This window comes from Kryptolebias marmoratus, linkage group LG2, assembly GCF_001649575.2.
Source record: "Kryptolebias marmoratus isolate JLee-2015 linkage group LG2, ASM164957v2, whole genome shotgun sequence".
Taxonomy (NCBI): domain Eukaryota; kingdom Metazoa; phylum Chordata; class Actinopteri; order Cyprinodontiformes; family Rivulidae; genus Kryptolebias; species Kryptolebias marmoratus.
Window position 1 is genome coordinate 33,328,497 of NC_051431.1, and position 22,326 is coordinate 33,350,822.

Sequence of the window (22,326 nt, forward strand, 5' to 3'; positions counted from 1 at the left end):
ATCTGTGGTTGGGCCATGAAGGTTACAGGTTCAGGACGGAAACAGACATCTTTTTCCCCAGTGACACTTTTCCGCTCTTCCCGAGGCAGCCCAAGGTGTTCTCAGGCCAGAGATGATACATTATCCACCTACAGGTTTTTGGGTTTTCTGCAATGTCCTCTTGAATGAACATGCTCAAAACACCTCAGAAGGGAGGTGTTCTAAAAAATTATAATCATTTCGAGAAACATTTGACTATAAGTAGGAGAGGGAAGCAAAATGACTTTCTAGGTCCAAAGAAGATAGTCATAAGCCTGAACAATGAGACCATCCACACACTGCCACTTGGTCGCAGATTGCTTTGTGGTGATGCTTTTATATTGAAACAATTTTTCATAATGATGCAAAGATCAACTTAACAAGGTGTCTTTTTTGAAAACAAGATCTAAAAGATAAAAAGAAACACTTGTACAAGTATTATTTAAATTACAATCCTGTCACATTACAATCAATAAAAGCGGCAATAATTATCTCTACAATGACTTGGTATGTTGAACAGTACAAAGAAATGGGAGAAAGAACAGCAGTCAGTTTAAAAACAAAAACCCTGGTTGGATGCAGAACAACCTGCTCCAGATATGTTAACAGCGATGGTGTTCACTGAGAATTTGTGCGTGAGTTTTGTAGGCATATTTGTTGTTAACAGCACTTTGTAGATTCAGGTTTACCATGGGGCTCAGTGCCAGACGTTTAACCTCACAGAGTCCTCGATGAAAACATCACAATTCCTCAGCCACTGTCATCAAACTGTACATTCAATAAATTAATTTTCTTTAAGCAACCAGTGAAATTACTGTAGATTACATAATTACATCAGATTACAGGCAGGATGAACCATTCACAAGACAAAATCCAGGGCTCCACTAAGCTGAGGAGAAGACGGGGTCTCTGGTATAAAAATGTACAGCACAAAAATTGCAGGATCACTAGTGATGACATCATTGACCCTTTGACATCAAATCATGCCACAAGGGTCCTTAGAGTTTTCTACACAAAAACAGAATGAAGTCCGTCTACTATTTTTTTTTTACTTATTTGTCTTCTTTTTTCCATTTTGGCCCAACCTGATCCCAACTCGACCCCGCTGAGGTCTCTTGTGTCACACGGTGCCGAGGCAGTCCCTGATATCAATGAGACTGGGTCGGTCCAGCTGAGTTCTGGCTTCCTGTAGGCTTCAAGGCTTGTGTTTAAAATGGGCTTCCACTGTAGAAAAGAAAAAGACAATGGATGGATGTTTGTTTGAGAGATTAAAACTAATCTGGACAGACAATTTTACATCTGATGACATGCAACTCTATTACATGTTGACAGATCTTCAAAATAAAACAGAAAAAAACTGTGGGTGTGACAATTCAGATTATAATAATGAAGCGATACACTGCAATTCGATCACTCTTCCCAATTACAACCTGCATACTCCTGTGGCCTCATTGGTCGATTGATGACTCTTTGGAAAGCAGCTATCCAATCCCGTTGTTCAGCCTCGGTCTCACAGGCAAAGAGGAACTTCCTGTCTGGCGTGACGATGGTGATACCATGGTTCCAGTGGTGGCCCTGGGTGGACGGAGGCAGGCCAGCCAGGACAGTGTAGCTGTTCTCCTTGCTTCCGATGAACACCTCACCTCGAGCGTAGGCGTCCTGGGAAACAAAGGGGTTGTTCAAAGCTTTTGTTAAAAACAGTTTTTAGCGATTGGATTGCATTCAGACAGTGCTTAAAACAGGCCTGAAAGTCCTCAGTCAGCACTGAAAATGTTTTCCCTTAGACCACTTTATGAAGTGGACCAATGATGTCAACATAGTGTAAATCCTGGGTGGGTCCCAGTACAAGTTGTAAGTCCTGCAAGCTCTATGGAAACAAACTGGACTTTGCTCTTTTGAAAGTAAGCTCATGTAGCATCATGACTGTGTGTGGGGGAGTAGGGAGGGCTTAAAACTCTCCATCACTCGTCTCCGTTCCCAAAAATACAACATGGCAGCTTCTGTAAAACGCTAGCTTCAATTCCCAATGACAAAAGGAAGTGGGGCCATTTGGTCTAGTATTATAATGCATGTCGATGGTCTGGACCCCTTTTACCTGCATACATTTGGTGGTGTCAACACGGACGTCCTGAGTTAAAATAATAAAACAGAAAGTCAGCTCATCTACCTGCTTCTTAAAGATGATTGAAGATACCGATTTTTTGTTTTGTTTTTTTCAGCTGAAGGTTTCAATGAACTGCTTGTCAAAATTCTTCTCAGGGTCTATTTTTGCCAGTGTTTAAATAATCATGCGGGTTACAGATTCTTGTATGGGGGAGCTTCTCTTTTGTTTGATGTTTGTTCTGATTGTTTTCGAACTGATTCGACCCACATTGGTCACTGTAAGCTACAATGTGCTGTCTATCAGAGGGCAACAGTCTGAGCAGCATCATGTCGTATTATAATCACCTGTATAAACACAGTAGTCCGTGGGCTTTTATGGCTTAAAATCTGTCTTTGCTATGATCCCTAATTTGGTAATTAAACTCGTTAAGAGAGATTGCGTCAAAACATTGCCTCGTCTCTGAATCATGTTAAAATCATTGTATAGGTTCGAATATATTATAACTTCTAAAGAAATATCAGCAGACCTGTTATTCTGCTAATCTAACAGCCCTTTGTGTGACGTGGCTGAGTGTGTGTGTGTGTGTGTGTGTGTGTGTGTGTGAGCTGGTGACATCTGACTGCAAAAACAGATTAACTGCTAGGTGTGAAGCATGCAGCTGGATAACCCAAAACGGATTCCAAACACCACACAGACAGAGTTCTACAAACTGAGCCGCTGTAAACGGTTAGAACACAGTCTGGTCTCTTCTTACCAGAGGGTCTTTGAAATACATGAGCCGCCTGTCGTCCATCGTAAACCACCTCTTCTTGAAGCCCTCTGTGTGCTGTGGCAGAGTCAGAAAGACGGGCAAATCATTGAGAAAAATACAAAAAGAATTTGGTCCTTGAACTTCAAGTGAATCATTTATAAAAATGCTAATTTCATGTTAAATTGTCCAATCTTTAACTAAAAAAGTAACTTCTTGTGAGTTGATTTGAACAATACTTGTCTGATTATTTTAAAATAAATACAACTCACTGAGAAACGTAAAAGCTGCAGACATAGTGTGCATTGGTTTTTATTTAAATGCGTAACTCAGTACCTCTAGGTGGTTACCATCACAACTATTAACACAAATTCAACCATCGCCTGCAATTTTTCCTCAGACTCGCAATTTTAAGCACAACTTTTCTGCAAATTTGACCAATCATCATAGTCTTTGCCTGGTTTGACTTCCTAAAAAAGCCACAGAAAGGTGTGCTTGTCTGTGGGAGTGAGTATGAAGCTCTCACTGCACTCCTGCAGGGGGAAAAGCACACAAACTCATATTTTATCACTTCATGTAACAAAGTTCTGTGCAACTTAACCAGTTTTACTGCATTTGATAAGTCCTTAATATATACTTTTTGTTAGATTTGTGTAGTGCTGGTTTCCACATGCACTGCAGTTAAAGTGACCAACCTGCAGAGAGAAGATTGCAGTAAACAGAGGACAGATCCCAGGATTTTACACTTTTTTGTAGTGATGTATTTTTTCCAACATTTCATTTAATGAATGTTATTTTGAGTAAACATTTCAACAGATGAGTTCTTGGCATTTTAAACATTGCAACAGTAGACATTCTTATTCAAGAAGGTTGCTTGTTAATCTATTAGTTTTTGCCATTGTGTTAAAAAATACATCTTTAAAAGATCACAGCTCTTTGAAAAAGCTGATGGAAATGCCTATGTGTGCATAGGCTGATCCTAGAGGGGACTGCTAAAAAAGCCTCAAACTGAAACTCTGACAGAAGAAAGAGGATGGATTCTGTTATGACTGACTGTGGCAAACCCAACACACAGACTCGTTGTTTTGAGAAAAATAAAACTAATTTATTAACAAAAAGCTGCCTTAGCAGCAAAAAAGCGAAATACGAGTGACAGGAAGGAAAGGAATGAGCCTGCGATGGATGAATGAAAAGAACTGAAGGTGAGTGGACAGGAACAGGTGAGAAGTGACACAAGAAGACACAGGAACCTAACTGAACACAAGATCGAGAAATACCACAGAAAAACTCAAATCATGACAGGATTCTGCTTTTTACTGGATCGTCAAGACAAAACCATTAAAATCTACAATCATTTTCATTCCTCTAAGATGTCAGTTTTACACTTTTTTGATCTCATTTTTTTTCTAATCTGGAAACAAAGAGCTTACTAGAGCAATACCCCAGGGCCCTGAGGGTTCGAGAGTCCCAATAAACATTTGAGTTTTTAATACATGAATGTTTTCCAAACGTCCAAATCTTTTATTTTACATATTTCCCATGAGGTGCACATCACTGGAAAGAGGTTTACTTTGTTAAAGCCTTTGTGGATGAACAAGTGCTTAATGTTTCTATTTGCTTTAGAGTTTTTAACAGTTTTAAAGTCAATACAGTACGACCATTTTTTTATAATGACTTTACTGGATAATCGTTTATTAATATTTATTTGCAGAATGAATGTTTTTTTCACCTTCATCTTGCGCTCCATACACCAAATGCTCTGCATGAACGTAACTCCTATCAGACAACTTGTTATTTTTCACAAAGTCAGGTAGTAGATCTGCATTTTTGGCTCAGTTTTTGAACACCAGAACTCTGCAGAAGCAACTTACTTATGTCATCTGGAGACATTAGGATAAAGTGTTCATGCTGCTTTCTAAAGATTGTTGCCTGTTATTTAGATCAGCTGAAACATATCTACCAAGATCTCACAATATCACATGGGATCGCACAAAACATTATTTTCAAGGTTGGACAAAAACGGCTACAACTCTATCCCTTCTCAGCCTGAGAGGATTTTAGTTTAAAACTTTGGCTCTACATTTTTTCAAGCAATGCTAGGCCTTTAGTTTATAGATAAAACATCAGAATGCATTATCTGGCAACAAAGCACTTTCACTATCTTTAGATCTGCAGACAGTTTGGTCCCATTTGGGCCAGTATAAAATTAAAATGTCTCATTGGTCATTTGGTAATGCTCCTTTTACTTAAAAAATGAATTGGATGGTATACAAAATGTTCAGTACAAACCTTTGGACCAGTTTTTTCCATGAAGCCTTCTTTCATAAAGTTTCGAGTCAGTTTAGGCACCAGCTGGAGGGAAAAAAAGGAGAACAGCATCACATTAAAGGTAGGCATTAAATATTTAAGAGTCCATTAAAGAGCATGGACGACCTTAGAGTTCCACAGTAACTTGACTACAAGATAACTGAGGTTTTTTTTGTGATAAACCCTGAACGTTGTTGTGAACTTGTGTGGTTCCAAGACAGTTTAGTGTAGTGTATGCCAAAATAAACACACAGTGAAGTGATATCAAGGGAAACGATTAGATCCCATCTGTTTTACCTCTTCATCACTCGCTCCTGGAAAGGCCACCTGCAGGTAGTGGAACCTGGCTGCTCTGATGGAATTGAACCAGTCCACCATCTCCTGTGGAAAATGAACAATCTCAGTGGCAACATGTTCTGCTGGACTGGATCTATTACAGTCTAGCATGGACATGATGGTGGATCACCAAGAGTCCCTAAGGACTGTGTCTACACAGACATCCTTAATGGGTCTGTAGCCCCTGTCCCATGATGAGAAACCAGCTCCTCTGAATGACTTCAGATGCCATGAAGTGCTTTAAGAGTAGCACCTGTGGTCCCAAACACTGCTGACCCCCTACTGTTTGCCAACTGCCCCAACAACTCAGTGGACAACATGGTGGCAATGGCTCTGTACCACCCACTCAAACACCTGGATAATAAGGTGTCTTTTTCTGAACTATAGTTTTGTTTTCAACCCCATTTGACTAAGAAGCTGACAGATCTGGGGGTTCTAACTCCCACCTGTAACTGGACTTTGGACTGTTTAACCTATCACCCACATGTGGTTAGGATGAAAGGGAAGGTCTGGCTAAAACTTAGACCCAGCACAGGAATGCCACAGGGCTGCTGCCTTGGCCCCATACTGTTCACCTTACGCACTCATCACTACTATACGTCTTCACTCAGGACAACTATGTCATCGCTGAGTTTGCAGAAAACACAAGCATCTCTGCCTTTATATTGCACTGTCATGAGTCAGACTACAGTGAAACATTTAACTAGACCTTACCTATGGAGTGACCACTGACCTCATCCTCAACATTAGGGCTGCAACTAACGATAGTTTCAATAATCGATTAATCGGGCGATTATTTTCTCGATTAATCGATTAATCAGTCGTCTTGGAACCCCACGCCCCCCGTTTGGAATTGCATAGATTACTGAACAAAAACATGTAGCTGCCTGTATAGTTGTATGTAAGTAAAGCTTCAATCGTGGAACCATGACACATGGTGCACACACTAGGAGATGCACTCGTCAGCCGACGGTGTGAGCTGCTGGTGGATCCAGCCCTTGGTCGGACGAGGAGAAGCGAGTAAAATGACAAACAAACGAAGGCGGTAGGATTTGATTTTGGCGGATTGCATAAACTGTACATTGACTGTAGCAACATGGCTTCTACATCAGGAGGGAATAGTGGAAATGAAATGGAATGGATGATGTCAAGATCAGCAAGAATTAAAAGAACACTTAGGAAGAGACAAGAAAGGGCAAGAAGTTGGTTGGAAGAAAGTGAAGCAAAAAGACAAAAACAAACGACAGGGCGAGGTCAGGAGAACAGAATGACTTCAATAGAGAAGTGGACTTTAAAGTCATAGTGGAATTCAAGCAGGAAGGAGGATCTATCCACCCGATAAAGTTGACTAGAGCAATAAAGGAAGAAATAGGAAAAATTAAAACGGCTAGAATCATGAATAACAGAAGAGTGCTAATATATGCTAGCAGTGAAACACAACAACAAAAGATAATCAGAATGAAAAACTTGATGGGGGAAAGAATTAAAACATATATTCCAGGGTCTTTAGCGAGGTTGAGAGGAGTAATATCAGGAGTTCCAATGGAAATGTCAATGGAGGATACAATTTGAAAACATCATGCCAGGAAATATTCAGCTAGGATATATGAACTACAGAGTTAGAGAGTACATTCCCAAACCCCTCAGATGTTTTGTTTGTCAAAGAATGGGACACATTGCAAAGGATTGCAAAGGAAAACCCAGGTGTGCAAGATGTGGAGGTCCACATGAATATGGAAAATGTGATAAAGATGCTAAAATCAAATGTTGTAACTGCGGAGGAGAGCATAGTGCAGCATATGGTGGATGCAAAATACAAAAGGAAGCTAGAGAAGCTCAAAGAATTAAAATAACAGAAAGAGTGTCATATGCCGAAGCTTTAAAAAGAGTAAGGAAAGATGACACAAGACAAATTTGGTCAGGAGAAACAGGTCAAAGAAACACAACTTGGAGTTCAAATCAAGGGCAGAATGATCAAAGACAAATCTTAGTACCAACAACAAATATACAAAAAGCATGTTCGCATAAATGTAGAGTGGATGAAAACTCAATGGTGGTGAAAAAGGAAAACTTTGTAGCATTTATGTGCCATATTATCAATGTTACAGTACAAATGAAGAAGAAAAGTGATAAAATAAAAGCAATCGTAACAGCTGCAGGAAGATTTTTAGATATGAAAGAAATCCAAGCAGATCAGATTCATACCATTTTGAGTGCTACTGAAACAAGGGAAAATGCTCAGGATTAGGATTCAAAATGGTTCTTCATATTCTTCAATGGAATGCTAGAAATGTAATTGCCAATGAACAAGAACTTAAAAAGTTTATATATGATTTAGAAATAATCCCAGATGTAATATGTATACAAGAAACATGGTTGAAACCTAACCTAGATTTTAAAATCCCAGGATATAGTATAGAAAGACAAGATAGAAGTCATGGTAGTGGAGGTGGATGTGCCACTTTAATTAAGGATGGAATAGCTTATAAGAAAAACATAACGAATAAAGAATTAGAATGTGTTAATATAGAAATATTTAATTTAAGAAAATATGGAAATATTAAAATTATAAATTACTATAATCCTTGTAAAAGTATTGATAGTGAAATNTAAATATACATAAAAATACAGTTTCATGTCTAGATGTTACATTAGTAACTGACTGTCTTGTTAGTTCATGTGAATGGGATATTAACAGGGAGACTACATGAGGGAGTGATCATTTTCCAGTGAGTACAATAATTAATGACAGTATAAATAGGCAGCAAGATTTCATATTAACAAGATGGTGCTTTAATAAAGCTAATTGGCAAAAATTTAAAATCAATTGTGAAAAAACCAGCCATATGGTTACATTAAAAGGTAACATTGAAGAATGTTCAAAACAGATAACAGAACACATTTTAAATGCTGCAAATTCTAGCATCCCAAAAATCAAAGTTAAAGGTAAGAAAAAAGTAGTTCCTTGGTGGAATGATGAATGAGAGAGAGAAAGAAAATGTAGAACATGTATTAATGAACTGTAGAACATATGAACCTGAAAGAGAGAAATTGAAAAGAATTGTTGGAAGAACAGGTCAAGAATGGAGTCTTAAAAAAGGAATATTAGGAAATGAAGGAAACATAACGGATATTTATAGATTAGGGAAAGCATTTTTTATTTTTCTTAAAAATACAAGATTAATAAATAGAATTTAAAGAAATGTTGCTACACACTCGTGTACAGTAGGTGGCGGTATGCACCTTAAAGTTGCTTGCAATGCGCCATAATAGGAAAGAAGAAGAAGACGTCACCGTTTCCGCGACAACGTTAGTAACGCATAAATTGCGCGACACGTATCGATAATGAATTTTGCTGCCAATGCTTTTTTTTTTTTTTTTTTCCGAATTTTATCGATCTTAATTGATTCGTTGTTGCAGCCCTACTCAACAAAGAACTACTGAACGTCAGGAGAAACCCTTCTTATTAGAGGGACCGATTTGGAGAGTATTGGCAGTTATTTGTTTCAGGGCCTTCAGGTTACATCGGACTCAAGCTGGGCCAAAATTCCTGCTGCTATGGGAAAAAAAGGTCCAGCAAAACTCAGAGAAAGACTGAAGCCCTGTCCCCCCATTCAGCCCCCATCCCATTATCCAGACCTCCTGTCGTCTGATCCAGGACAGAAACCTTCAGAGAGCATTTCTGTCTGCTTTGACTACATTCCTCAGGCAGACAAGACGATGATTGGAGCTGACCTCCAATCCACCCAGATCATTCTCTGCTCACTTTTAAGCCCTCAACACTCTGACACACATCAGACTGGACAGCATCGTCACAAAACACTTTTTCTTTCCATGATGGAAAAGAACAGAACTGACAAAAACAATTTATTATTTCTAAATGAAAACCAGCTTGATACACTGATACACCATTTTTTAGAGTATGTAGCTCATGTGTTCAATATTTATACTCCTAAAAGCAGGAAATCTATTAGTATAACAATGGGTTTACTTAGATTTTTTTTGTATTTTATTACATGCTGTAATTAAATTTGATTTTGTTCCGTTTTTCTTTTTCACTGACTGCACTAAATGCCCCTTTGAACTTGTACCGTTTCATATAAATGGCAAATTTAATGTCTGAAATATTATCGACTAAAGATGAAGTCTTTAGTTGTTGATTTAATAAAGTGAAGATTTTTGATTTTCCTTCCCAGCGATGGTATGATGCAGTTTCCATGCAGACGTGTCAGGACCGTCAGCACAGTGATGCTGAACCCACTGAACCTGTCCTGTCACTGACTCTACTCAGCCAGCAGAGGGCGCAAATCTACTGCTTCCCCCCACCCCACCCATTTATAGTTTCCCTTTTAACTCTGTCATTTTCGCTTTTTTTTATTAAATCCCTAGTTTCTATTGTGTTCATTAATCCCATAGATGAAGCTCAGCAGCCTAAAAGCCTTTGAATGATGAGAGTGATGAGGAATAAACTGGAGAAAAGGACGAGTTTTTTTTAAGAGCATGTAGCATCATGTTTTGGGCCAATAAGTCTCGATAGAAATAACAGAAATCAATTACAATTGCCTTTTTCATCGTTTTTATAGTAGATAAGTAATTCTGAAAATGCACTTTTTGACACACAAGGAGACTTTGGGGGGCAGTTCAAACATCAAATGGAAACTGAACTACCATATATGGAGTGACGACGCTGCAGTTTCACTCTGGGAAGGACCACTGGAGCATGGGCTTTTGTAGTTGTAGTTCATTTTTACAGAAATCAGAATGAAAGACTGTGTTTAACAGGAAAATGCCGACCTTATTGCTTAACGCAGCAGTATTGCAGGATGGAGGAGTGAGGACCTGGACTTCCTTAAGAATCCAGCTCAGCTTCCCCTGACTAAGTGATGAAGGACAGGACACATCGATCGGGATGATGTGCTGCTTTAATTTGACTGGATATCGCTGTTTCACGGTGCTGGTTTGTCCTGGGAATAACTGCCAAAACTTAGACGGGGAGAGAGTTGAGATGAAAGGTGGGATTTCTTGTTTTTTTCTGAATACAAAAGTTCTTCAGTTGTAGATGAACACATAGGCAGAAAGCCCGGGGGGGGGGGGAATTTCTCCCCCAGTTTTGGAAAAATGCAGCTTGAGCCCACCCCCCAATAAATAGTTTGGGGGAACTATACTTTTAAGCATTTGTCATGTTGGGTGGAGACGACGGAGACAAACCCAATTCGCAGACTCATTTTAAAAGGAAACTAATTTATTAACTAAAGAACAAACAAAACAAAAGGCTGACGTGGCAGCAAACTGAAACGAGAAACAGAAATACAAACGGGCACGGGCAGGACAGAAACAGACAGGAAACAGACAGAAAACAGACAGGAAACAGACAGGAAGCAGACAGAAAACAGACAGGAAACAGACAGGAAGAAGACAGGAAACAGACAGGAAGAAAACAGGAAGCAGACAGGAAACAGACAGGAAGCAGACAGGAAACAGACAGGAAACAGACAGAACACAAACATCTACAAACATCAAACAATGGACCAGTGAGGTATGAGAAGAGTGACCAGGTTTTGAACACTGAGGATGATGAGGTGAGTGGGAACAGGTGGAGTGATTGCAGAGTCAGGACAGGTGTAGATGGGCGTGGCTGACAGACAGGTGAGTGACTGGGGGAGAGTGAAATGAAACATGAACATGAGACAAAACAAAAAGTAAATACAACTAAATAACAGAATAGAAACAAAACAAAAACACAAACCAAAGAACTTCAATAAAAATAAAACCTAAACAAAAGCCAAATCACCACAGCATTAAGCATATTCACTTTTTAGACAGGCAAAATAAGCATTGTGTTCCTCCCCTCATCAGTCCACAGCCTGACAGCGGTGCTAGCATGGATAAACAGCTTCCAGCAAGGTGCCACGTGTGACAGCTCCTTGTTGGTGTAGGGCTTAGAGCCTCTGTCTGACATGTGTTTGAATCCCTGCTGGGGAGGTACTTTAAAAAAAAACAAGTCCCCCAAAATTGCTCTGATTAAATCTTTTTGTTCATGAAACAGAAATCCGTCCAGTGGTTTACAAGCTATTTTGCTAACAGACAAACAGGGTTAATTCCAACAGGTAATGTGAATATTTTAAGCAATGTGTTGCACCTACACTATGTGTTGGGAACAGCGTTCAGCCTGGAAAGTTCACAGAAGCAAAGCAACTTTTGTCTAGGCTCAGGTCAATTAGCTGGAGCGGCCATTTTAATTTGGGTTGAGTTCAAAAGTTTATCAGCCGTGGATGCCAAAGCAATGATTACTTTCTGAACATTTCATTGAAATCCATCCACTCACTCCTTAGATATTTTGCTAACAAACAGACATAGTTGATTCCAAATAGGGCTGTGCAATTATTAGAATAAATTATGATGTATGATATTATTTTTTTCATTTTGTGATAAAAATATCAGTGGTGATAAACTCAAACTACTTGCTCAGCTTGATTTGGAAAAGGCTGCTATGACCTTTGTCATTTGTAACTTTTATACTTTTCAAAATATTCAACTTGATTTAGAAATACATTCAGATTTCTTCAGTTCCTTTAAAAACATTGTTCTCTGCTTCAGCTACTTTTATCTCCTTATGCTACTATCTGTTTTTAGCTACTGTTCGCCACTTTTAGCTTTTAGTTATCATTTAATTACTTTTAGCTACCATTTAGCTCCTTTTAGCTAGAGTTTTGCTATCTTTCGCAACTATTTTGCTGATTTTAGCTTTAGCGTCTGATTGGGTGCAAACAGCTGTGCTATTAGCTGGAATGCAAACTTTAGCTACAGTTTATATATTTTAGATACCGTTTTGTCAATTTCAGGTTTACCACCTGTTTTGATCATTTTAGCTAATTTTGTTAAATTTAGCTTTAGCATCTAGTTAGTTAATCACTGGTTTTACTAATTTTAGTTACTTGTTTGCTGATTTTAGATTTTTTTGCTACTTTTAACTAGAATTTTGCGAATTTTAGTTTTACCAACCTTAGCTTCATTTTAGCATCTGCTTGGCTACTTTTAGCTACAGTTTTACAGTTAACATGTTTTGTAAATTTTAGCAATGTTTAGCTATTTTAGCTACTGTTTTTTTTTATTTAAGCTTCAGCATCCATTTAGATAATTATCTGTATTTCTAATTTGAGCTCCCATTTTGTTTAATTTCGATTTCACGTGTTTTGCTACTTTTGACTATTGTTTTGCAAATGTTAGCATGGTCCTACATTTAGCTTATTGTCGGTTCAACATCAGTTTTGTTCATTTCAGCTTTTTGGTCTGCTTGTTTTAACTGAAACTAAATCATTCAGCACTCAGCATCACACAAATGATATTGTCACAGAAAATATAATTTCTCAAATTTATGATAAAACGGATGCAGTGGAGAACAGAATCATTTGTTTCTGACATGCATTTGGAGCAGAGCTGAGTGAGGCTGTACCTTAGCATCGCTGTGGTAAACAAAGATGTTCCTTGTGCTGTTGTCTTTCAGGTAGGTGATCTGCAGGCCACAGGGATTACCAATCTTGGCTGGTTGGAAAGTGGCGTTAAGGGTTTCTATTTTCATTGTTGCCTTTGGATCTCTGGCCTTGATGAAGGCAAAACAAAACAAAAAGTCTCAGATTTCAAAGTATTTTCTTTCTAAAGTATTACCAGAGTTATTAAGATAGGAAGCATCATCTTGCTCACATCCTGCTTGTTGAAGTATTTGAGTGCTCCCTCCCTCTCAGACAGGACAAACTTTCGGCTGAAGAACTGACCGTTGTCTCGTCCTCGTTTCCATAGAAACCCCTCTCTATACCCTGTTTGAAGAGGAGGATGAGACAGGAGATCAATCAGAAGAGTCAACAGGAATGGAGCGATACTTCGACTGATACTTGAGCCGAGCTGAAAACAAAGATGGCTTCAAATGTCATTTCCATAAAGAGGAAAGAAACAGGAAGGAGTGTGAAAGTGAGAAAACACCATGAAGCAGGAAGAAACAGGAGAAAATGAGTCATCATAAAGATTCTTTCCTGCATCCTGTTACATGTTTGTCTGTTTTATCTGCAGCCTTCAGTGGGTTTCAGTGAAGATTGTTGCCTGTCCGCCGTCGAGCTCTGAAATATTGTCTTTAATCTTAAGCTAATGTTGTGGCTTCAATGGAGAAGCTGTCTAAGCTTACTCTCACAGCACTCCTGAAAGTTACTGTTGTGCACGTCTGTACATTTGTCTGTTAATCAATGGACAGGGTTTCATTAAACTTTCAGAAAGTAATCACTGACTTGAGCTGCTCATTATATTTTGGACTCAACTCGGGTCAAGATGTCATTTTAGGAATACGAACATTTAGCTAATTACAAGGACTGGATTCGTTTATAATAACCAAACATGTCATCGCTGGTCAGGAAAACTATGGACTCTGACATTGTAATTTTAGTGACCTCTGATTGGGGTAACCGGGTGTCAATACCGCTGACGTGAATACAATCTTCCTGCATTTAGCCTTAGCCTTAGTCAGCAGTGTCAGGTAGGATTCAGTGGCACCCGCTCTGGTTCCCTGAATGCATTCGACTATGGTCGCTGGAGTCCCTAGTGCCACGTCTCAGACGATGGAGCTGCCAATGACCCGGGTGTGCTTCTCAGCAGGTGTGTCATGAACCGAGGGTTTAGCCTTAGCAAAAAGCTTCCTCTGAACCGTCACCCAGCCGGCCCGGAGTTTCAGCTGCTCGGGCTCTGCTGGAGGACCACTACTAGGAGCATTGCAACAGTTATTCTAGTTGCACTTGTGTTTCGAGGTGTGTAATACTGCAGGCTTTGGAATTGATCCGATCTGGATCCTGGATGTACCAGTGCCACTGGATGACAAAAAGAGGATGTGGAATTGGTTGACAAGATGCTACTGATCCAGTTGTGTTTAACCTTTATACAAAAGTAAGAAACCAATATGAACCAGGTTATTATAGGACTGCAAACTTAGTTTCAAATTTCCCATATTAAACCAACTGATTTAGATCAGTGTGAACTGAAGATTGACATAGCTTTTGTAAAGTAAAAACTTGTATTATTTAATCTTAAAGATCTGAAACTAAATCTGAGGCCCACAAACAGAAGTATGCTAAAACTACCTGTACATATTTAATGACTAATCCTTTTAAAAATACAAAAAAATATACTTGAAAAAGGAAAGGTTGTGCATTCTTTGTTGGACTGCATGTTGCCCGCCACCTTTCATGCCACAGAGTAAACTCAGACCATTTCATGATGAGAAATGACATTTTCATCAAACCTTAAAAATAAGATTGTGGGTGAGCTCATGGGAGATATTCCTCGATCTGTTCGACCTCAGAGCGTGTTGTGAATGACAGTCAGCTACGAGCAAACCAAATTGTAGCGCAGTATCTATAAAATTGACTGGGGTGTAGCTACTTTTGGGTAAGCTAAGGTCCATTAGGTGTGGCAGCCATCTTAAATTGGAAAAAAGTTGTGATTTTAAATGTCAATGGTTTCAGAATGTTCAAAACAAAACTTGGCTTGGGAATTTTCTTGCATCATAATTCAAATCTGTTTGTTTCCTTTTTATTGACGGTATTTTCTCTGTTCATGTGATATCAGTGACTTTCTGACGTCAAACAGGCGTTACCTCATCGATCAATAACCCTCCTCATCTCTTACTCTCACTGGCTTCCCTGACATTCTTTCTCCCTCCTTTCCTTTGCGAACCTGCTGCTGAGGTTAGCTTATTGTGCCTAATTCCAGCAACACACACACACACACACAATACATTCACATATCATGCATCTTAAGTGAGAGATGAAGTGTGCAGAAATGACAACATGACTCACTCAGTTACACTTGTTTTGCCTCTGTGTGTGTGTGTGTGTACTGTTCTCCACTGTACCGGTAAAAGGGTGAGGTCATTGCAAGCCAATCAGACGATCCTTTTAATCATGGTGTGAAATGTATACTAGTACAAACATTTTAGTGGAAACTGCACATGTAAAGAATTAGAACCCACTAACACACATACCCCCCCCCCCCAACACACACACACACACACAAGTTTGTATGTCCTCATTTGGACATTGTATTGACTTAGCCCACACATTACCATTACCAGAACATACCGAACCTAAACCATTAGATTCATTTCAGCTAGACTTTTATTACTTCCAGCTTTAAGCTAGCCTTTGCTACTTTTAGTTTTTAGCTACTCATTTGCTGCTTCTAACTTTTAACAGTTAGCTAGCCTTTACCTACAGTTAGCTTTAACCTATTGTTATTTTTGGTTCATAATTTGCTACTTTTGTCTCTTAGCTTGCATTTTGCTTCTTTTACCTTTTAGCCAGTGTTGTGTTTCCTTTAGCATTTCCTCTAGTGCATTTGTGAAGTATTTTATACTTTACATATTGTGAACAAAGACTGTATACTTAAAGTGGGGCATTAAGCCTAACACCCAGTCATTGTCCCTCTAATTCCCACCTTCATGCAGCCAGGCAAACCAAGACCCTAAAGACCCTCCATTGTGAGGGGAGTGAGATTAATCTGCCTGTGACTCATGCAGTTTAAGGCTTGGAACTCCACACTCGCCAGTTTGAAATTGACAAAGCTCCTCAAATGGAAAGCAAACCGTCTTCATCTACAGAATAGAAGTCCATTGTTTTGGGTTTTTTTGTTTGTTTGTTCTGGACTCCTAGCTAGAGCTTCTTATTCATCAAGAATAATGACAAAATTATTTCCAAATCAAAGGCTTTACATCATTTGAAGGAAGCTCCTTATGTAACTCTAAGGAAAGCAGGTAAGAAAGTAATAAACTGCAGAAATGCAGTGTGAATGCTGAGAGCTAAATGATCTGAAGAAGCTGAAACATAGTTGCAAAAGTTAAAATGACCAGAACAAAAGCTAGAATTAGCTAAACAAAACCTACGAGATAAAAATAACAAAATAAAAGCTAGGAGCTATAATTAGCAAAATAGTAGCTAAAATCCAAAACCAGCAGAACAGTAGCTGAAAGCTAAATTTAGCAGATTAGAAAATAAAAAAAGTAAAACTAACAAAACAACAGCTAAAAGTCAAATTTACCAAAACAGTAGTTAAAAGCTAAAACAAACAAAACAGTTTTTTGCAGCTCGAAGACTTGATTTTTGTTGCTTTCCAAGCACTGATCAGGTCCGTTTTTTACAGAACTAAGACTCTCAGCCCGCAGAGACTTTGGAAAGTACTGAGACAGTATCAGCAGATTTCAAATTAAGGGTCAACTTCGACAAATCAAAGGAAGATATTACCTGACCGGGGTTTTTACCTGCAGAGTAAGGCTCCTGTTTCTCGATGAACTCAAACTCATTTCTTTCATATTTGGCTCTGATCCACTGCTCCCTCAGCAGCCTGAAGACAAAAAAATCAAACAAACAAAACAATGTTAGCTCTTTGTGTGAACAGCACTCACATCCACAGAGATGTGCACATGGACTGGGAGTTTTTGTTTTGTTGGGGTTCGATTTCTTCATTCCATATAACTCGTAATCCCATTTAAACTGTATTTCTTTCCTTTAAAGATGGTAGAATCCTCCCTAAACGGAACTGCACCAACTTGTAATGCTGCTGTTTCATGAACCTCCTGAAGTTAATTAGACTCAAGTTCCTGTCAAAAACAGTTAATATGAACTGCAAGTCAGACAGGCACAGTCAGTGAGGAGTAAATATTCTAATTAATGCACTTTTTCAGATTGTGAAGTCTTTTAACTTTTACCTAAACGTGATAGTCTGGCCATGTTTGAAGTGATGTTCTGTCAAATCGTTATAAATAGTTAATATCTCGTCAGTCATAGAGCACAGAGAATGAAGGAGGCGACAGTCTTCATCCGGATTAGGCTAATGATCACACAAACAAATGAATATTTTGTCAGGCTTATAAAACAACTCTTTCTCAGAAACACTGGTGTGAAAGAACGCTACACTTTTATAGGACAGTTTGTTTCGTTTTTATTCAAACGTTCGTGTTACTGCACAGCTGTATGTGTGGAGAGGACAGATCATATGCTGATGGTGCTGAGGCTGTGAATGTTTCTGAGTAAACTTCTACACACACTGATCTGTTCAACAGCCTCATACACACAATCTATCTGTGCTCCACACACACAAACTCTGTTGGGTTCAGAAAACAAAAAAACTAAACAAATGATATCATGCAAAAGTGAAGAGGTTTGATATTAATTAATGTAGCTTTCTTTTGAGAAGGAGTTGTTTTATAAACCTGAAAACCAATAAACAACAGGACCTTGTTGGTATATGTCCATATCGTTTATAAATGATCAATCTTTCCGTTGAAAAATGTTGAATTATGGTAGATGTTGCTGTAAAATTCACACCTAGTCAATTCAGTGACATTTTTTTTCAAGAACACAAAATATCAATCGGAGGGGAAAAAAATAAATAAAAAAAGACGTTCCTGTCTTTTTGTTCTTGATCTAAGATAAAAAGAAGTGAACTTACTTGCAGTCCGTGTGTGTTGGTCTGTAGTAGAAAGCAGGAACCTTCTGCTCATACTTGGCTTTGGCAGCATTGTTTCCCATGGCAGCCATTAACTAAAATGGAGACAAGAAATGCTTCTAGTGAAGGCCGTTCATGTCCAGAAGTTTACTTTAGACTTGCTCTTTCTCCTCCAGTGTAAAGGGAAGAAAATATTTAACACAATTTACACAAAAATATCTCTAAATAACAAAACATGAGAAGAAAAAGAAAAAAAAAGCACTGTGTCTGCTATCAATTGTTTTATCATAGTGAGCTGTAACCAAAGGCAATTCCTGAGCTGAATACACCAAACTGAATCCCAGTCCAACAAGATGGAGTCCAATCTACCAGAATGAATCCCGATCAACACCAGGATTAAATTCCAGTCCACTCTGGGATGAATACCAATCCACCAAGAACGTTGAAAGACAAGCCCAATCATCCAAGTTTGACCCTGGCTCCTTTCCTCGAACTGACTTTGTGTTTCTAGTAGTACATTCTTGAGTGCTTCAATTAGTCCGTACCCCCAAGCTTGCCTTTTAATTCGGAGTAAGCAGAATACCCACTTTTCTCCATTGCACATTCCCACGCCTAGTATGGGCAGAGATGTAAGGGAATTCTGTAATTTCCTGCAAAGGATCAATAAAGTGTCCATCATTATCATATGCAGCTGCCAGCCCAGTTTGTGCACACGACAAAAGCATTAATTAGTCTCCCTCAGGTCTCATTGAGACATGATTTGTTCCTAGTCATTTTTGGTCTCACATGTCATGTGATTTCACCACTCGATTAACCCCTCCAAAGGCAACACGGTCAACCTCACCATCATGGACCAGTTTTTTCCTCCACCATGAAGACAGCATAACTGTTTGTCCTTCAAGTGTTTCATTCTGCTGTATGGCATCCCCCTAAGATATTGGGTCTGACGGGAGACCACAATTCCTCTGGAAAGGTATGGAAATCTTGTTGCAATGAGTGCCAAAGTTAGCCTCACATCCAGGTTTCTTCCAGTCCAATGGCCAAACTGAGCGGGTCCATCAGAAACTGGAGGTAGGGTTCTCTAACCCATCAACTTGGAGTTTGCAACTTTCATGGGTTGATTATGCTCACAGCACGTCATTTGCTACCAGTCTAACTTTATTTGAGGCATCCACCTTTGCTATCATTCGGGGAAGATGAAATGCTGGACTGCCATGCAGACACATCTAGAAAAAGCCCAAATCAATCCTCCTTAGAGCTGCAGAGCAGAACTACTGTTTATCTCTGCCTCACATTAAATGATCTCCCCTTAACATTAATTTCAGTGTGTGTAAAATAAAGCTTTTTTTTGCAAACCTTACAGCTCAGGGTCTCTGTTGTCAGCACCCTTTGAGTCCTATTACAAACAACAGCATTAGGACAAAAGCCATGTGGGAATAGGTCATTTGTACTAGAAAGTGCTTTGATTCAGTTCATAACTTATAAGACACATCTTATTGTGAAACAAATATTCCCTGACGAAGCTGTTTCTATAGAAACAATGGTGCCACTTTAGCCTGATTTAATTTCTTTAGCCATAGTGTTCCTCGTTCAGACTGCATGAAGGGTTCCCGTTTCAAGAGGAGCATTTTATATTACATGTACTGAAATAGTTGTTAGGAATAAAGGCGGTTTTCATCAAACTGAGAATGGCTCAGCACTTTGGGAAATAAACTTATTAATTTCCATGCTGAGGGCTGAAAGAATGATACCAGAAACTTCCTGGACCATCTGCCGGTTGCCTGGCAACTGCAAGTGCACTGAAATAGATTCATAAACCCCCAATGGAAAAGTTTCAAAACTTCAGTGACGTTCTTACTACAAACAGGAAGTCTTTTTACTTTAGCTCTAAAATCATACAGAACCATTTAATACATAATGTTTTATAGACAGCTTCGCTTGTGATTATCAACACTATTCTCTCATATACAGTGTTATGTGGAATAATGTTATCTCCCATTATTTTAGCCCAAAATTCAACAAAATAACATAAAAACACTAAAAAGTCACCAAACAAACAAGAGTTCAGATGTCTTTTGTTGACTCAACTGCATATAAAGATGTGCAGTACTAAAATTGCACACTTTCTTTGCAACCACATCAACAATCTTATTCTATAAAAAAGAAGTTGAAAGGAAAATCAGCAACTTTTTAAGGCCTTCTGTTACTTACCCATGGTTGGGTCACAAAGGTAACAGGATCAGGAGGAAAACTCAGACCTCCTTCTCTACAGTGACACTTTCCAGCACCTCCTGGGGGTACTAAGCTATTCCCAGGCCAGAGAAGATACTTAATCCTTGGGTTTTCCTTGGGGTCTCCTAGTGGGACATGCTCAGAAAACCTCCAAATAAAGGTGCCCAGGAGGCATCCTAACCAGATGTCTGAGCTCTGAGCTCCCCCTGGATGATGGAGCTCCTCACCTTATCTCTAAAGCTAAACGCAGTCAGCCTATGAAGGAGGCTCATTTTAGCTGCGTGTGTTCTTTTGGTCATGATCCAAACATTACAGGGTACTTACAGTGTAACATATGTCGAGTTTACCCCGTAATTACCTTGTCTGTTACCCTGCAAGTACCCCAAATACTACGCTGTAATTACCTGGTAAGTTCTGAGCTGTATTTATTGCTACTATAACTATTGTAAAGAACAAAACAAACAGCAAAGAAGTGGTAAAACTCAAACACATTAGAACGCTCTGCGATGGCTGCACCTCACCCATGGTAAAACCAGAACACAAACATTGTTTGTGTCGGTGTGAAGAACTCACCTGAGTTCACTCAACTGCTCGCCACAGCAAGCCAATTTCCCACAAAATGTCAGTCGTTTGCCATTCCTGACACAACTTTGGCTTGAACCTGCAGCCTTAGGATTAGGAGACCATGGCACTGAACACTGAGTGACCGCAGCCCCTTCAAGCTCATTCCAAATGAAAAAAACCAAACAAACAGTAGAAACGTTCTGGATCACTAAAAGATGAGTTTCAGGTCTTATCGGGGCTGTGTGAAAGTCCTCAACTCCTTGACATGCGCACACACACACACACACACACACACACACACACATCTGTAACCAGCTGCTACAAGTGTTTAAAGCACTGGGTGTTCATTTTATTGTGAAGAAAATTACCTAGAATATTTTGTAGACAAATACAATGATAAAAAACAAATTAGATATGTATATGTATGCAGGTATGCGTGTGTGTGTGTGTGTGTGTGTTTGGGGGGTGGGGGCACAGTTTTTCTATTGGTGCAGGGAGCTGTAAGGGAAAAGGGTTGGGAGCCACTGCTCCTAATATGCATAAGATAACATATTAACTCAGTATTATTGAGTAACACAGATCCAAAAGTCACAAATCAAACAGTGTCCAACTAACTTCTCATTAAACACAAATATGCCTAATAGCGATGAAACTGTGGCTAGCATCTGTAAAATGTGAGCCACTTTAACGAAGAAGTCATCTGCAAAACATGTCCACTCTGACCCTTCAATGTTAGGTCAACCACTTTTCCTTTTTAAGGATTTATAAACATTTCAAACCATTTTTTTTTACCAGTAGAATTAGAATTATCTTAAATGTTTAATATCTATTTTTAACAATCTGATTTTAAACTCCAGCGAGCAAACATCAGAGCTGAGCGCACACACAACCCATCACTATTATTAGTATTCGCTCAGATTAATATGCACTCACGCATCACGCTAAATATGATGCCAGTGCCACCGTACCTCCACATCACTGTCCTCCCACGTGTCCTGAACGGACTTGACTCGGCTGATGTGAGGGATGCTCCGGTGGAGGAGCGAGCAGGCCTGGCAAACAAACACACCCAAAGTCAGCGACGCCCAATCCGGCTCTGCAGGAGAAGGAAGGAGAGGAGAGGATGAATTAAAGAGGTGATGTAGTTAGAGCAAGCATGGAGGTGAAGGGAAAGAACAAGAGTTAAAAGCAAATGAATTTGGGGAAAGCAGTAGAGAAGGGTGATGGAGAAAGATTGAGGGAAGATAAAAAAAAAGGTGAGAAATTCTTTTCATGAAAATGCCACAACAAATATGTGCTGGTACAGGATGATTGAAACAAAATACATGAAGCAAATATTACAAGGAAGTCTGCCTGAGAGGTTTCCTGCTCAGAAAGAAGGCCACGAAATAGAATTTGGAGAAAATCCTGTTTACTGCAGTGTACTAACAGGAAACAGACCACCTGAGATGTGATCAGAGGTCAGCTGAGGTCCTTATCAGATTAGTAACATCATCACACACTCAAACACACACTCTTGCTGACACAAAAACTCACA

The 22,326-nt window shown here is 39.2% G+C and overlaps 1 protein-coding gene across 1 annotated transcript; it reads right to left on the minus strand.

Annotated features, from left to right (window-relative positions):
- Positions 1–333: 333 nt before the first annotated feature.
- On the minus strand, positions 334–21,882 carry LOC108228240 (arf-GAP with dual PH domain-containing protein 1). Its single transcript, XM_017403764.3, has 10 exons — positions 21,758–21,882; positions 17,997–18,088; positions 16,807–16,889; positions 13,215–13,327; positions 12,967–13,113; positions 5,475–5,558; positions 5,160–5,222; positions 2,877–2,948; positions 1,449–1,677; positions 334–1,242 (listed from the first exon to the last, which is right to left on the minus strand). The coding sequence occupies exons 2-10, from the start codon at positions 18,083–18,085 to the stop codon at positions 1,214–1,216; spliced, it is 909 nt and encodes a 302-aa protein (XP_017259253.1). The 5' UTR covers positions 18,086–18,088; positions 21,758–21,882; the 3' UTR covers positions 334–1,213.
- Between the last annotated feature and the right edge of the window lie 444 nt (positions 21,883–22,326).

Coding starts and splice junctions, on each gene's coding strand:
- LOC108228240 (XM_017403764.3), bottom strand. CDS start 18,085: ATGGCTGCCATGGGAAACAATGCTGCCAAAGCCAAGTATGAGCAGAAG. Junction 13,328..16,806: donor ACAGGAGCCTTACTCTGCAG/GTAAAAACCCCG, acceptor CTCTTCAAACAG/GGTATAGAGAGGGGTTTCTA. Junction 2,949..5,159: donor TGGAAAAAACTGGTCCAAAG/GTTTGTACTGAA, acceptor ACTCTGCCACAG/CACACAGAGGGCTTCAAGAA.